Source organism: Lithobates pipiens, unplaced genomic scaffold (genome assembly GCF_037356315.1).
Source record: "Lithobates pipiens isolate NorthernLeopardFrog02 unplaced genomic scaffold, aLitPip1_a1.2 Scaffold_18, whole genome shotgun sequence".
NCBI classification, from domain to species: Eukaryota; Metazoa; Chordata; class Amphibia; order Anura; family Ranidae; genus Lithobates; species Lithobates pipiens.
Genome location: NW_027507758.1, coordinates 213,284,036 through 213,299,061, shown reverse-complemented (window position 1 = coordinate 213,299,061; position 15,026 = coordinate 213,284,036). Strand labels below are relative to the sequence as shown.

The 15,026-nt window shown below is 46.4% G+C and overlaps 1 protein-coding gene across 2 annotated transcripts in view; it reads right to left on the bottom strand.

Moving 5' to 3' along the window:
* Window positions 1-14,674, bottom strand: part of IRF2BP2 (interferon regulatory factor 2 binding protein 2) — a 146,030-nt gene extending 131,356 nt beyond the window's left edge. Inside the window, exon 1 of one of the 2 annotated variants that reach the window (XM_077486557.1) lies at window positions 13,211-14,674. In XM_077486557.1, coding sequence (XP_077342683.1) covers window positions 13,211-14,048 — 838 coding nt within the window. In that variant the 5' untranslated portion in view covers window positions 14,049-14,674. The remainder of the gene's footprint in view (window positions 1-13,210) is intronic. The other variant, XM_077486556.1, reaches the window with a different exon arrangement.
* Window positions 14,675-15,026: the final 352 nt, after the last annotated feature.

The window sequence follows — 15,026 nt, the reverse complement described above, 5'->3', positions numbered from 1 at the left end:
TCAGGAATTGGAGTAGATCCTCTTCGTGTGTTAATGATGTCACCTCTAACATAGCAATGATTAGAGTGCATGCAGGTTGGAGGCTCTAAGGCCCTATTCACACCTGAGTGTAGAGTTTTCAGGCAGAAAGTTGCGCAATTTTACTGCATTTTTGTCATGATTTTGTACAGGTCAAAAGGTCACCAAAAGTAAAAAAGCTGAAAAATGACTGTAATCTCCCAAAAAAATAAAATAAAAAGCTCCAGAACTTGTTTGCGCTTTGGGCGTCTGTGCTTCTGGATTCAAGCATTTTTGGAGTGGAGATGTGAACCATCTCCATAGAGAATAATTCCCCCCTCCCCCCTCCAGCGTTTTGTAGCTTAAAGCACCATACACACTATCAAATTTCCTGCCGATTTTTGTCTTCAGATTTACCAAAATCACGCAGTGCAAGGGCCTGCCTGACTGGTTACACGTTGAAACTAAGGTTTGACCTCATATGGTTTTGGTAAATCTGAAGGAGGAAAAAAATAAAAAAAATAAAAAAAAAAGACAAGTCCATCCAGTTCAACTAAAAAACGGGAATATCATACAATCCCATATACCCACAGTTGATCCAGAGGAAGGAGAAAGAAAGAAAGAAAGAAAGAAAGAAAGAAAGAAAGAAAGAAAGAAAGAAAGAAAGAAAGAAAGAAAGAAAGAAAGAAAGAAAGAAAGAAAGAAAGAAAGAAAGAAAGAAAGAAAGAAAGAAAGAAAGAAAGAAAGAAAGAAAGAAAGAAAGAAAGAAAGAAAGAAAGAAAGAAAGACTTTACAAACATATACTTACCTCTAACTGTGCAGCTCGTTTTGCACAGTGGCCCGGAACATCCTCTTATGGCAGGGGTTGACAAATCCCAGGCGCCAGGTCGCCGTTGCGACTAGAAATTGTGCCCTGGCGCTTGTGTTTTTGTCACTGACAGGTGCCTCTGCTACAGGGCTGGCTGTGGGTTCTTGGCAGGGAAAATGGAGGTCCTCCAGACACAGAGCACTGTCTGGTAGTCGGATTAAGCAGGAAGAGAGCAGCTCAGCAGCCGCTGATATCCTCCTCCCTTCTCCACACACTGTTGGCAGAGCAGCGCCGCAGTGTGTGAAACTGTGTGTGGAGAGGAGCTGTCAAAATTGAGGCTGGATGTTGGGTTGGACGGGACCCAGCTATCCAACACCAGCCAATGGGATGGCATCTGGGCGGGGCGATATGTGTATGTGACCCGCCCCTTTCTTAAGCTGCCCAATCATTGGCTGGATAGCTGCTGCTCACCCACCCCGGGTCCTGCCCACCCCTGACATCATGCTGAATTTGTCAGCTCTTCTCTCCATTCAGTTTCACACGCTGCAGCACTGCAGAGAGCATTCAGTTTCACAGTTACACGATCGCTGTGAAACCTGCCAGTGCAATCCAGTGCCACCTGCCAATGCCAGTTAGTGCTACCTGCCAATTCCATCTGCCAGTGCCAGTTAGTGCCACCTGCCAGTGCCAACCAGTGCAATCCAGTGCCACCTGCCAATCAGTGCTAAACTGTGCCCCTTGCCAGTGGCACGTGCCAACCAGTGCCACCTGCCAATGCCATCTGCCAATGCTATCTGCCAGTTAGTGCCACCTGGCAGTGCCATCCAGTACCACCTGCCAATGCCAGTTAGTGCCACCTGCCAGTGCCAATCAGTGCCATCCAGTGCCATCTGCCAGTGCAATCCAGTGCCACCTGCCAATGCAAGTTAGTGCCCCCTGCCAATGCCATCTGCCAGTGCAATCTTCCAGTGCCACCTGCCAGTGCAAACCAGTGTTGCTTGCCAATCAGTGCCAACCTGTGCCAATTGGCAGTGCCAACTGCCAACCATTGCCACCTGCCAGTGCAATCCAGTGCCGCCTGCCAATGCCAGTTAGTGCCATCTGCCAATGCCATCTGCTAGTGTCACCTGTCAGTGCTGCCCATCACTGCCACCTGTCAGTTCCCATCAGTGGCACCTCAGTGCTGCCTATTGGTGCCCATCAGTGCCACCTGTCACTGGCCATCAGTTCCAACCTCAATGCTGCCCCATCAGTGCCCATTAGTGAAGCCTATCAGAGCACATCAGTGAAGGAGAAATAAAACGTATTTGCAAAATCTTATAACAAAACAAAAGTTGATTTTTTTTTTTTTTTTTTTAATCTTGTCCTTTTTTCTCTTGGCATCAGGCATGAGCAATTCTTATTGCCCGATGCCCCAGACATGCAGTTCTGGGCGCTGGGCAGAGGATTTAAATAACTGGCTCCTAACTTTTTCAGCTGGCTCCTAGATTCTAAGCAAATTTGTCAAGCCCTGTCTTATGGGGTCCCTCGGTGACTTCTCCACACATCAGATAACCCCCTAGGAGGAACGTTCTCCCGTGATTGACAGAAATGGGAGCCAATGGCTGCGCTGCCATCAACCTATCCAATCAAGAGCCAAAAACACTACCCCTTTTAAGTCAGGCGAAACTGGCATTTTAGGGCTTCATGCAATCAAAAGATTTAAGAAAGACCTTTAAGCTACTTTAATGGCAATTATGGTTATGATCACATTTCACAATACTTTTTTTTTATATATATATATATATATATATATATATATATATATATATATATATATATATATATATATATATATATATATATATATTGCATCAATCCTGTCTATCTGCAGGGAGGTATAGAGGATTGGGTAAGCAGAGTTTTTTCCTCCTAGACCAAAACAAGCCATTAACCCTTGCAGTGCAGGCAGCTCCATGGGATAATTTAGTTGCCCAGAGTTGGGCTTCATATAATATAAGGAAGCACTTTGTCAATGACATACATTTCCCCTGGCTAGCGAAATGGCTATATTGTGTAGTACAAGTGTATACTCACAGCAGACACTACCCTGGGAGACCAATACTACTTTTGACAGCATAATGCCATTAGCAATTTTGTTTTTGCTCATTTCATTCCATAAAAAAGGCAGTTTTCTGCAATCCTAATCCATATAATTTGCATTGCTTCATTTGTGTGAAATACCTGGGGAACGTGCCAGGCCTCCTGCTTTCCTTTTTAAAATGAGCATGCTAGGCATGACAGCACATCCTTCCCAGCATGGTTAGCTTTTTTTATGGCTGTGCTGGAGAACAGCCTACCTGTCATCCATTGATCAGATGTGTGCCGATAGCCCTGGCGCACTGAGAAGATTATTGCACTGCTGTTTCTTCAGCCCATGTTCCCCAATCCCTTTATACAGAACAGAGAATATATTGTATATTTCACACGCGCAAATGTTTTGCCTTTCAGTTCTACTACTCCAACTGACAACAGGTGTGAGGAAAAGATCCCCTGTTCATATTAGAAGGGGAATTGGAGAGGTGGAATGTGTAACATGTTCCCAAAAGGTGAACTTCATACAAAAAAAAAAAAAAAAAAAAAAACACCACTTATGAAACCCCCCCCCCCCATTGTCAGCTACAAAATATGCAAGTAAACCTACTCACTCACTGTAAATGAAGTGTCTTTTATTATCTAATAGTTTGTTTGGACCAAGCTGTCCCAAACAAACTATTTCTGTTACTAAACAGTGTGGTCACTTGTGTGTGCTGTAATGGACCAAAGTAGCATTAACTGCAGCATAGTGTGGTGTTAGGCAGTACAAGCAACTTCCTAACTGCTGCTGGAATTGCAGAGCTGTGCAGAGTACCTACCTGGCCGCTATTCAGGAGAATCCTTGTACTTTTATCATAGAATACAAAGCTTCCTCTGATTGGATGAGATTCACTGACCTCTACAACTCACCCAGAGGGAGTCTTATTCAGGGGTTGACAAATTTGCTTGGAATCTAGGAGCCAGCTAAAAAAAGTTAGGAGCCAGGTCCGTGACGGCGATCTGGACCTGTCCCTGGCCTGACATGGAGACGAGTGAGGGGAAGATAGCCCCCCCACCTGTCTCCAAGTCATTGCCCATAGCTCTTAGAGGGACATTTTTAAATTGCATTTTAGTGTAAATATGAGATGTGAGGTCTCTCTGACCCCAGATCTCATATATAAGAGGACCTGTCATGCTTTTTTCTATTACAAGGGATTTTTACATTCCTTGTAATAGGAATAAAAGTGACACACATTTTTTTTTTTTAAAAGAACAGTGAAAAAAATAAAAATAAAAGTTAAAATAAGAAAAAAAAATATGTTTTAAATGCGCCCTGTCTCGCCAAGCTTGCGTGCAGAAGCGAACGCATATATGAAAGCGGTGTTCAAACCACACATGTGAGGTATCGCTGCGATCGGTAGAGTAAGAGCAATAATTCTAGCCCCAGACGTCCTCTGTAACTAAAAACGTGCAACCTATATAATTTTTTAAACGTCGCCTATGGAGATTTTAAAGGGTAAAAGTTTGTCGCCATTCCATGAGCAGGCGCAATTTTGAAGCGTGACATGTTGGGTATCGATTTACTCGGCGTAACATTATCTTTCACAATATAAAAAAAAAAATTGGGCTAACTTTACTGTTGTTTTTTTTATTAAATAAAAAATTTTTCCCCAAAAAAAGTGCGCTTGTAAGTCCGCTGTGCAAATACGGTGTGACAGACAGTATTGCAACGACCACCATTTTACTCTCTAGGGTGTTAGAATAATAAAAAAAAAATATATATATATATATATATATATATATATATATATATATATATATATATATATATATATATATATATATATATATATATATTTTTTTGTTTTGTTTAGGGGTTCTAAGTAAAGGGATGGAGAAAGACTGGCAGGCTTTGTTGGTTGTAATTAGCAACGGCCCATTAGCATTGTTGGTTGTAATTCCAACGGCCACCACAAGAGGGCGCCAGATTCCAGAAGGAACCATAGGATCAAAGAAGGCCTCAAAGCCGGGGGCTCAATTACCGGCCGCCTGCGGCGCGGCCCGTCGCGATCGCAGGGGGGGTCCACGGAGACGGGATACCCCCAGCTATGCTGCCCCAGGCGCAAGGTCGCTGATTCTAGTCGCCAATGCGACCGGGTTTTGTCGAGCACTGCTTTTATTCATTTATAAAAGTACAAGGCTTCTCCTGAATGGCAGACAAGCACTTAGTCTATCTAATTACAGAAGCAGACAGGAGTTGCCAGTACTAAAGACTTAAAGGGTAACTTCACTTTTGTTGAGAAAAAAAAAAAACACACAACACCATTCCCCTCTGTGTGATCCATGTACATTGCAGGGATTTTAACTTTTGCAGATGCTTAACTTTTGTTATTCTTTAGAAATTCCTCTTTGCCCATGTGGGAGTGAGAGTCTAATGAGAGTGCTTTCATAACAGTGGTGGCACCTCCAGGGCACCAATGAGGAAATATGCTGGGCCTGCATCTCTTTAGACATAGTTACATAGTAAGGTTGAATAAAGACACCAGTCCAACCTGAATGGTGTATACAATTGTCCCTATCCCTGTACATTGCACACTCACATTGCTCGCTACCCTCAAGGAGCCCACAAGCCAAGGTCCCCATTCATATACTAGGGCCAATTTACCTACCTGCATGTCTTTGGAGTGTGGGAGGAAACCAGAGTACCCGGAGGAAACCCACGCAGGCACAGGGAGAACATGCAAACTCCAGGCAGGTGGTGTCATGGTTGGGATTCGAACCAGCGACCCTTTTTACTGCTAGGCGAGAGTGCTAACCACTACACCACTGTGCCACCCCGAACAGGCGGACATGTTCCTGTTTGGAGTATCTTGCCACATGTGACATTTATGTTCCAGGGGATGCCTGAAATCGCAGTTGTATCTTAGTGCAGACTTCTGGGAAAATTGGCGAGCCAATCACACAAGCAAGAAATTATGTTTTTGGAGATTGGTCAGTAGACATTCTGTGTACAGAACTCCAGGTAGCCATATTGCATTTTCAGACAATTACAGCAGCTGCAGATTGAAAAGGAAAAGGTAATTTTAACAACATTCAATTACAAGATTTGTGTTGCAATTGTATGCGCAACATTTTTTATTTGCCATTTTATTCCACCCCATGAAAGTGGAGTTACCCTTTAAGCTAATACTACATCCATTACAGCACACAGTGGTCAAAAGGTTTAGTAAAGGAACCATTTAAAAATAAGTGAAGTCTAGAATTCTACTTTAACCACTTGCCGACCGCCTAACGCCGATGTACGTCGGCAGAATGGCACGGGCAGGCATAAGCACGTACATGTACGTGATTTGCCTCCCGCGGGTCGGGGGCCCGATCGGGCCCCCGCCCGGTGCCTGCGGCGGTCGGTTTTCGTTCGGGAGCGATCCCGGACGAGGGGACGGCCATTCATTCATGGCCACCCCCTCGCGATCGCTCCCGACGAATAGAAATCCCCGGTGACATCACTTCCTCTCCTGTAATGTAAACACAGGAGAGGAAGTGATGTATTCTCTCCTCCGTGTCGGTATTTTTCGTTCCGACACGGAGGAGAGCGGATCAGTGAGTTGCACCAACACATCCCACACACAGTAGAACATGCCAGGCACACTCACACCCCCCCTTTACCCCCCGATCACCCCCCCAATTACCCCTGCCCCCCAGTCACAGTGACACCAATGTCATTTTTTTTTTTTTTTTTTTTTTTTTGCATTGGTGTCATTTGTGACTGTAATAACTGTTAGGGCAGTTAGAGTTAGCCCCCTTTAGTTCTAATGTACCCCCCTAACCCCCCCAATAAAGGTTTAACCCCGTGATCACCCCCCGTCGCCAGTGTCACTAAGGCTGGGTTCACATTGCAGCGGTTTATGAGAACGAATGTGATTCGCACCGCACTGCAGTGCAAATCACATCCGATCTCTGTGCGATTCGAGTTCAGCCATTCGCCGCACCCGCCGCACCCGCCACACCCGCCGCACCCGCCGCAAATTCGCACGGGACCCTTTTTTTGGCCCGCAGCAGAATCGGATCGCATGGGTGTTCACACCATGCGATCCGAGTTTGCAGATCGCACTGCGATATGCGAACTGATCTGGGGGTGTCAGTAACATTTCACTGACACTCCCAGCAGTTCGCATAGGGCAGTGTGAACTGCCGCCGGGAGGCATGCGATGCGGGAACCCGCCGCGGATTCGCGGCGTTTCCGCATCGCTCCAGTGTGAACCCAGCCTAATAAGCGATCATTTTTCTGATCGCCGTATTAGTGTCCCAGGTGACGCTAGTTAGGCAGGTAGGTATTTAGGTTCGCCGCAGCTTTTTATAGCGCCAGGGACCCCCATATACTACCGCATAAAGCCCCCTGATTGCCCCCTAGTTAACCCTTTCACCAGTGATCACCATATAACTGTTACAGGTGACGCTGGTTGGTTAGTTATTTTTTTATAGTTTCAGGGCACCCGCCATTTATTACCTAATAAAGGTTTAACCCCCTGATCACCCGGCGGGTGTCATTTGTGACTAATAACTGTTAGGGCAGTTAGGGTTAGCCCCCTTTAGTTCTAAGGTACCCCCCTAACCCCCCCAATAAAGGTTTAACCCCGTGATCACCCCCCGTCGCCAGTGTCACTAAGGCTGGGTTCAGATTGCAGCGGTTTGAGAACGGATGTGATTCGCACTGCAGTGCAAATCACATCCGATCTCTGTGCGATTCGAGTTCAGCCATTCGCCGCACCCGCCACACCCGCCGCACCCGCCGCAAATTCGCACGGGACCCTTTTTTTGGCCCGCAGCAGAATCGGATCGCATGGGTGTTCACACCATGCGATCCGAGTTTGCAGATCGCACTGCGATATGCGAACTGATCTGGGGGTGTCAGTAACATTTCACTGACACTCCCAGCAGTTCGCATAGGGCAGTGTGAACTGCCGCCGGGAGGCATGCGATGCGGGAACCCGCCGCGCATTCGTGGCGTTCCCGCATCGCTCCAGTGTGAACCCAGCCTAATAAGCGATCGTTTTTCTGATCGCTGTATTAGTGTCACAGGTGACGCTAGTTAGGCAAGTAGGTATTTAGGTTCGCCGCAGCTTTTTATAGCGCCAGGGACCCCCATATACTACCGCATAAAGCCCCCTGATTGCCCCCTAGTTAACCCTTTCACCAGTGATCACCATATAACTGTTACAGGTGACGCTGGTTGGTTAGTTATTTTTTTATAGTTTCAGGGCACCCGCCATTTATTACCTAGTCTCACTAGTGTACCCCTAAATTTAGGGGTGTCTACTTTCCAAAATGGGGTCATTTGGGGGGGGTTTGTGCCATCTTGGCATTTTATGGCCTTCAAAACTGTAACGCCCTTAGAAAGCCTGAAGGCGGTGCTTGGTTTTCGGGGCCCCGTACGCGGCTAGGCTCCCAAAAAGTCCCACATATGTGGTATCCCCGTACTCAGGAGAAGCAGCAGAATTTATTTTGGGGTGTCATTTCACATATGCCCATGGCATGCGTGAGCAATATATCATTTAGTGACAACTTTGTGAAAAAAAAAAAAAAAAAAAAAAAGTTTGTAATTTTCCCGCAACTTGTGGCAAAATATAAAATATTCCATGGACTCAACATGCCTCTCAGCAAATAGCTTGGGGTGTCTACTTTCTAAAATGGGGTCATTTGTGGGGGTTTTGTGCCATCTTGGCATTTTATGGCCTTCAAAACTGTAATAGGTAGTGAGGAGTGAAGTCAAATATTTACGCCCTTAGAAAGCCTGAAGGCGGTGCTTGGTTTTCGGGGCCCCGTACGCGGCTAGGCTCCCAAAAAGTCCCACATATGTGGTATCCCCGTACTCAGGAGAAGCAGCAGAATTTATTTTGGGGTGTCATTTCACATATGCCCATGGCATGTGTGAGCAATATATCATTTAGTGACAACTTTGTGAAAAAAAAAAAAAAAAAAAAAAAAGTTTGTAATTTTCCCGCAACTTGTGGCAAAATATAAAATATTCCATGAACTCAACATGCCTCTCAGCAAATAGCTTGGGGTGTCTACTTTCTAAAATGGGGTCATTTGTGGGGGTTTTGTGCCATCTTGGCATTTTATGGCCTTCAAAACTGTAATAGGTAGTGAGAAGTGAACTCAAAAATTTACGCCCTTAGAAAGCCTGAAGGCGGTGCTTGGTTTTCGGGGCCCCGTACGCGGCTAGGCTCCCAAAAAGTCCCACATATGTGGTATCCCCGTACTCAGGAGAAGCAGCAGAATTTATTTTGGGGTGTCATTTCACATACGCCCATAGCATGTGTGAGCAATATATCATTTAGTGACAACTTTGTGTAAAAAAAAAAAAAAAATTTTTTTTTTGTCATTATTCAATCGCTTGAGGCAAAAAAATAAAATATTCAATGGGCTCAACATGCCTCTTATCAATTTCCTTAGGGGGTCTACTTTCCAAAATGGGGTCATTTGGGGGGGTTTTGTACTGCCCTGCCATTTTAGCACCTCAAGAAATGAGATAGGCAGTCGTAAACTAAAAGCTGCGTAAATTCCAGAAAACGTACCTTAGTTTGTAGATGTGACAACTTTTGCGCAAACCAATAAATATACAATTATTGACTTTTTTTTTACCAAAGACATGTGGCTGAATACATTTTGGCCTAAATGTATGACTAAAATTGAGTTTATTGGATTTTTCTAATAACAAAAAGTAGAAAATATCATTTTTTTTCAAAATTTGCGGTCTTTTTACGTTTATATCGCAAAAAATAAAAATCGCAGAGGCAATCAAATACCATCAAAAGAAAGCTCTATTTGTGGGAAGAAAAGGACGCAAATTTTGTTTGGGTACAACATTGCATGACCGCGCAATTACCAGTTAAAGCAGCGCAGTGCCAAAGTGTAAAAAGACCTCTGGTCATTTACCAGCAAAATGGTCCGGTCTGAAAGTGGTTAAAAAGTAAACCCAAAAATGTAACATGTGGCAGCATGCATGCGTTTCCCTTGCTTTATTTTCTCCTGCAAAAAAAAAAAAAAAAACACACACTTCCTTTACCTGAGTGGCTTCCTCACTCCAATGAACCTATGGAGGGAGCCCTAGCTGTCACCCCAGTCTGCTCTACTGATATGCACCAAAGCATATAATTTTCCCCATCACATAGGGGGCAGGGCAACTGGTAGTCAACTGAAAATACCTAGGAAGGCAGATCTCTATGCAGCTCACAGAAAACGATACTGCATTTCTGACAACATTTTAAGCATATCCACAAATTTTACAAAATCTGTACAATCTTTATTTTAAAAACAGTGCAAGGGCCTGCCTGATTGGACACAAACTGAAAGTTTTTTCAGGTTTGACCTCATATGGTTTTTGTTAAGTCTAAAGGAAAATTGTCACCCCAGTCTGCTCATTATACAATAAGATTGTATAATGTATGGCCAGCTTTAGGGTCACCATACAATCAAGACAACCCATTAAAGCGGAGTTCCACCCTAAAGTGGAACTTGCGCTCATCAGAACCCCCCGCCAGTGTCACAGTTGGCACCTTTCAGGGGGAGGGAGGGGGGGTGCCGATACTTGTCTAAGACAGGTATTGGCACCCACTTCCAGGAATAGACTCCCACAGGAGTCTATGCTTCTTCCTGTTTCAGACAGACAGCGCGGACCATTGCGCAACTCGCCCATGCGCAGTAGGGAACAGGGAAGTGAAGCCGCAACGTTTCACTTCCCGATTACCTCACCGGCATCGCTGGACCCTGGGACAGGTGAATGCGCCATTTATTAAAAGTCAGCAGCTGTTGTATTTATAGCTGCTGGCTTTTAATAAAAAAAGTTTTCAGCGGTTTTCCTCTTTAGATGCAAATTCAATCTGTGCAGGCCCCTCACATTAGTCAATAGTATAAAAGAAGACTGACTCTGACCATACACAATTTAATCTTATTGTACAAACTTCTTTAGGAGTATGTGTATAACATATACATACACACAAAAAATGTATTTTGTATTAATGTATCAAATATTGATCAAGCAAGGAAACTTGGATTTGTCCAAGCGACAGATGGTGAAGTCAATGGATTATGGGAGGGGAAAAAAAAAAAAAAGGGGGGGGTGTTTGTATTGGAGTCTACGGGTTTGATCAACTGCGTTTTTTGCACCTTTGTCAATCACTTATGATCTAGATCAGTGATCTCCAAATTGTGGCCAGCCCTTGTGGCATTATTCCTCCCACTCCCAGCAACAGTGGGGCATAGTTCACCCAAAGTGATGAGCTTCCTGCTGACACCCACATTGATGCATTGTTTACTTACATTGATGCCAGGGAATTTTCTTCTCCCCCATTGGCCACAGCGCAGCCCCCCTAATGTTTAACCGCTTGCCGACCAGCACATGACGGTGTGCGCCGGCACAATGGCATGGCTGCGCAAATGGGTGTACCTGTACGTCCCTTTTAAACCACCGGCTAGTGGGCGTGTGAGCTTGTCCGCAGACTCAAAGTCCGGCGGTGGCCAGCGATTGCAACACGGAGAGATGCCTATGTAAATAAGGCATTCCCCTGTTCTGCCTAGCAACATGACAGGGATCTACTGCTCCCTGTCATCGGAAGCAGTGATCTGTCATGTTCTAGTGAGCCCCCCCCCCCCCCTTCAGTTAGAAAACAGTGAGGGAACACAATTAACCCCTTTATTGACCTAGCGTTTAACCCATTCCCTGCCAGTGTCATTTACACAGTAATTAGTGCATTTTTATAGCACTGATTGCTATATAAATGTCAACGGTCACAAAATAGTGTCAAAATGCCCGATGTGTCCACAGCAATGTCACAGTCACGATAAAAAAAAAAAAAAAAAAACGCTGCCGTTACTAATAAAAAAAAAAAAAAATTCCACAAATCCCGCCTATCTTGCAGGAGCTATAAATTTTGCGCAAACCAGATTGAAATACGCTTTTTGTGACTTTTTTTACCAAAAAATTAAGGAAGATTTTTTTGGGGGGGGGGGGGGGGAGTATTTTCTAGCAAATAAATTAAATATGTTGCTTTTTTTTTTTTTAAATAAAAAAAATTGGTGCTTTTTGTTTACAGCGCAAAAAATAAAAACCGCAGGTGTGATCAAATACCACCAAAAGAAAGCCCCATTTGCAAGAAAAACACATCTATTTTGTTTGGGTGCAATGTCGCATAACTGCACAATTGTCAGTTAAATTGGCTCAGTGCCAAATCACAAAAAGTGCTCTGGTCAGGAAGTGGTTAAAGGACAGTAAACATTCCGAGTTATAACAACTTCTTGCATCTCTTAAAGCGGTTCTTCACCCTAAAGGGGAAGTTCCGCTAGTATTATCCCTCCCCCCCTCCGGTGCCACAATCAGCACCTTTCGGGGGGGAGGGGGGGTGCAGTTACCTGGATAATCCAGGTAACTGCACCCACTTCCGGCCAGACCGCCGCAGACCCCCGCCGTTGTGTTCTGGGAAACACAGTTCCCAGAGACACAGCGGGGAACCAGCGCAGCGCGACTCGCGCATGCGCAGTAGGGAACCAGGCAGTGAAGCCCTCATGCTTCACTTACCGATTCCCTGACATAGGATGGCGGCGGTGGCTGCAGCGAGACGAGCGATCGCTCGTCATCTGCCGCCGACATCGCTGGAACCTGGGACAGGTGTGATATTATTAAAAGTCAGCAGCTGCAATATTAGTAGCTGCTGGCTTTTAATTTTTTTTTTTTTTTTTTTGGTGCAGCTCCTCTTTAACCTACCCTCTTAGATTGTAAGCTCTACATAGCAGGGCTCTCCGATTTCTACTGTATTAAAGTATTGTATTTGTACTGTCTAACCTCAAGTTGGAAAGCGTGGCGTAAACCGTTGGCCCTATGTAAATCCTGAATAATAATAATAATAATAATAATAAAAAAAAGGTGGCCCTTTGTTTAGGAAGTTTGGAGACCCCTAGAAAAAAATGCGATCTACCTAGAAAGTTAGACCTTTCCCAAGACCAATCACCACCTGTCAGTCATTGCATGGTCTTGTCAGTTTTGTCTCACTCCACTGATGTTTGATTTGGGCAAACACGTGCATGACGATCCTAAAGGGACATTTTAGAGCTCGGTTCTTGAAGCCCAATTGGTTGCTGCCTTGCCATGAGTGGAATAACACGTTGCAGTCCCTCCACGCTGCACACGGAAACACGTAGGACGTTCATACACGGGGCTCCCACCCACTTCACAGTAGACCAAAGCCTGTTTCTAGAAAGAGCGCCCCCCCCCCCCCCCCCCGCTATGTGTACCCACAGCCAATAGGAGATTAGCCTGTTGATTTAAAGGAATGGTGGAAAAACAATCCGTACCGGATTTGGATGCGGGGTTGCCGGCCTCGAAGCCCATCGCCCTCCCGGTGGCCGGGTCCTTCTTGAATTTGGTGTCGAAGGGCAAGTGGTTGTGCTGCATGGCCATCAGCGTGTCCCTCACAGTCTTGGGCTTGCTGATCCATTCCTCCGACCTCCCTTTGTGGTTGTCTCCCAGCTCGGAGTAACTATCCGCCCGGTGCTTGTCCTTAGAGTCGTGCTCGGTGCTGGACACCGATCCGGATCTCTTAGTCCCTAGATCCCCAGAGGTGATGCCCATCGGAGGAGCCCGCACCCCCATCGGAGAACCATTCATCAGGGCGCCCAGGGAAGCGGGCACCGCACTAGTCCTGCGAGGATTAGGGCTTTGCCGGTTCAGCTCCGGCGGCTCCTCCGGCTTGGGGAAGCCATTGGGAAGAAGGATGCCATTGACCGGCCTGCCGACACTATAATCCGAGGCGAGGCGGGGCGGCGGCCTGTCTCCCACCAGCGGGTAGCGATCCATGCATTGCTGAGGGGGGGGCTGCTGAGAGGCCCTGGAGACACCTTCTGCCCCCCCCACCGGGTGTACGATCTGCGTCATCTCCTTCGCACCGAGCTGAGGCTTCACCGAGGAGGACGAGCTAGGAGGCCCCGGGGACCTCCCCTCCTGGAAGCCATGAGCCCTCTTCAAGTGCCGGGCCGTCTCAATGACGAACTCGATGCGATCCGCTCCCTCGTAGTTCACGCATCCCCGACACACGGGCTCGGTGAAGTCCCAGATCATCGCCCATGGCATGCGGGGCAGGTCACACAGGTAACACGACTGTCTCCGGGAGGCGGCTATGGTGGCGGATGACATAGCAAGGTATAGAAAAGCACACGGGGCCGCGAAGGAGGCTGGGAGGACGGAGAACACACACTCAACCGCGCCTGTGCCCTCCGCCTAGGCTGCTCGTCCGTCCGGCTTCAGTCATGTACACTACGCCCGGGAGAGGGAGGAGCAGGAATTCTCTATGAACGCTTCTCTCCTTTCCTCAGCTGCACCGCTCTCGGGAGGGGGAGGAGTACAAAGGGGAAAAAGAGGGGGGAGGGATGCGCCTTTTCTATTGGCTGCGGCTTCAGTCACCAGAGGAGCCCCCCTCACTAGACCGCTGCCAAAAGCTCACAACAACTCCAAGTTTAACCCCTTCCTACGCCAAGCAACAAATCCTCCAAAGTCTCGCATCGCGCTAAAACGGGCTCACATTAACCACGGAACGGCGCCTCACGTTTCTTCGGGGTTTTTCCCGCCTCTCTCACAAGACTTGCTGGCAAAGCCGATGACGTCACGACCGAGCCAACCGTTGTGATTCCAGTTCTCTATTTACTTGATTCTTCGACAGTTTCCGTCCAGCCACCACCGCATCCCTTCTGCGCAGGCGTAGTAACTGTCATTGCGCTTACACGCCCACGTTTCCTTGCTCGCTCGCCACCCCCTCCTCCTCGTTCTTTGAACTGCTGCCAAGACAACAAATAAGAGCTGCTGCAGAAGAACCACTGACTCAGACGGTTACTATGCCTTGCTGTAATGGGGGGGGGGGGGGGGTGGATTATGTGCGTGTGATGCAAACATAGGCCTACACACGATTAAAGAGAAACTCCTGCTATAGAGAGGGAGGCCTGACTCACCAGGGAAAATGGAACCTTATTGTTGTCTCAGGCATTGAAATTCAGGTTATTCAATCTTCATGTAAATATTAGGCTGATCATAGATTATACGATTTGCCTGATTGCATACTAATTGAAAGTGTTTAGGTCTGACCTCATATCTTATGGTTTTGGTAAATCTAAAGGAAAA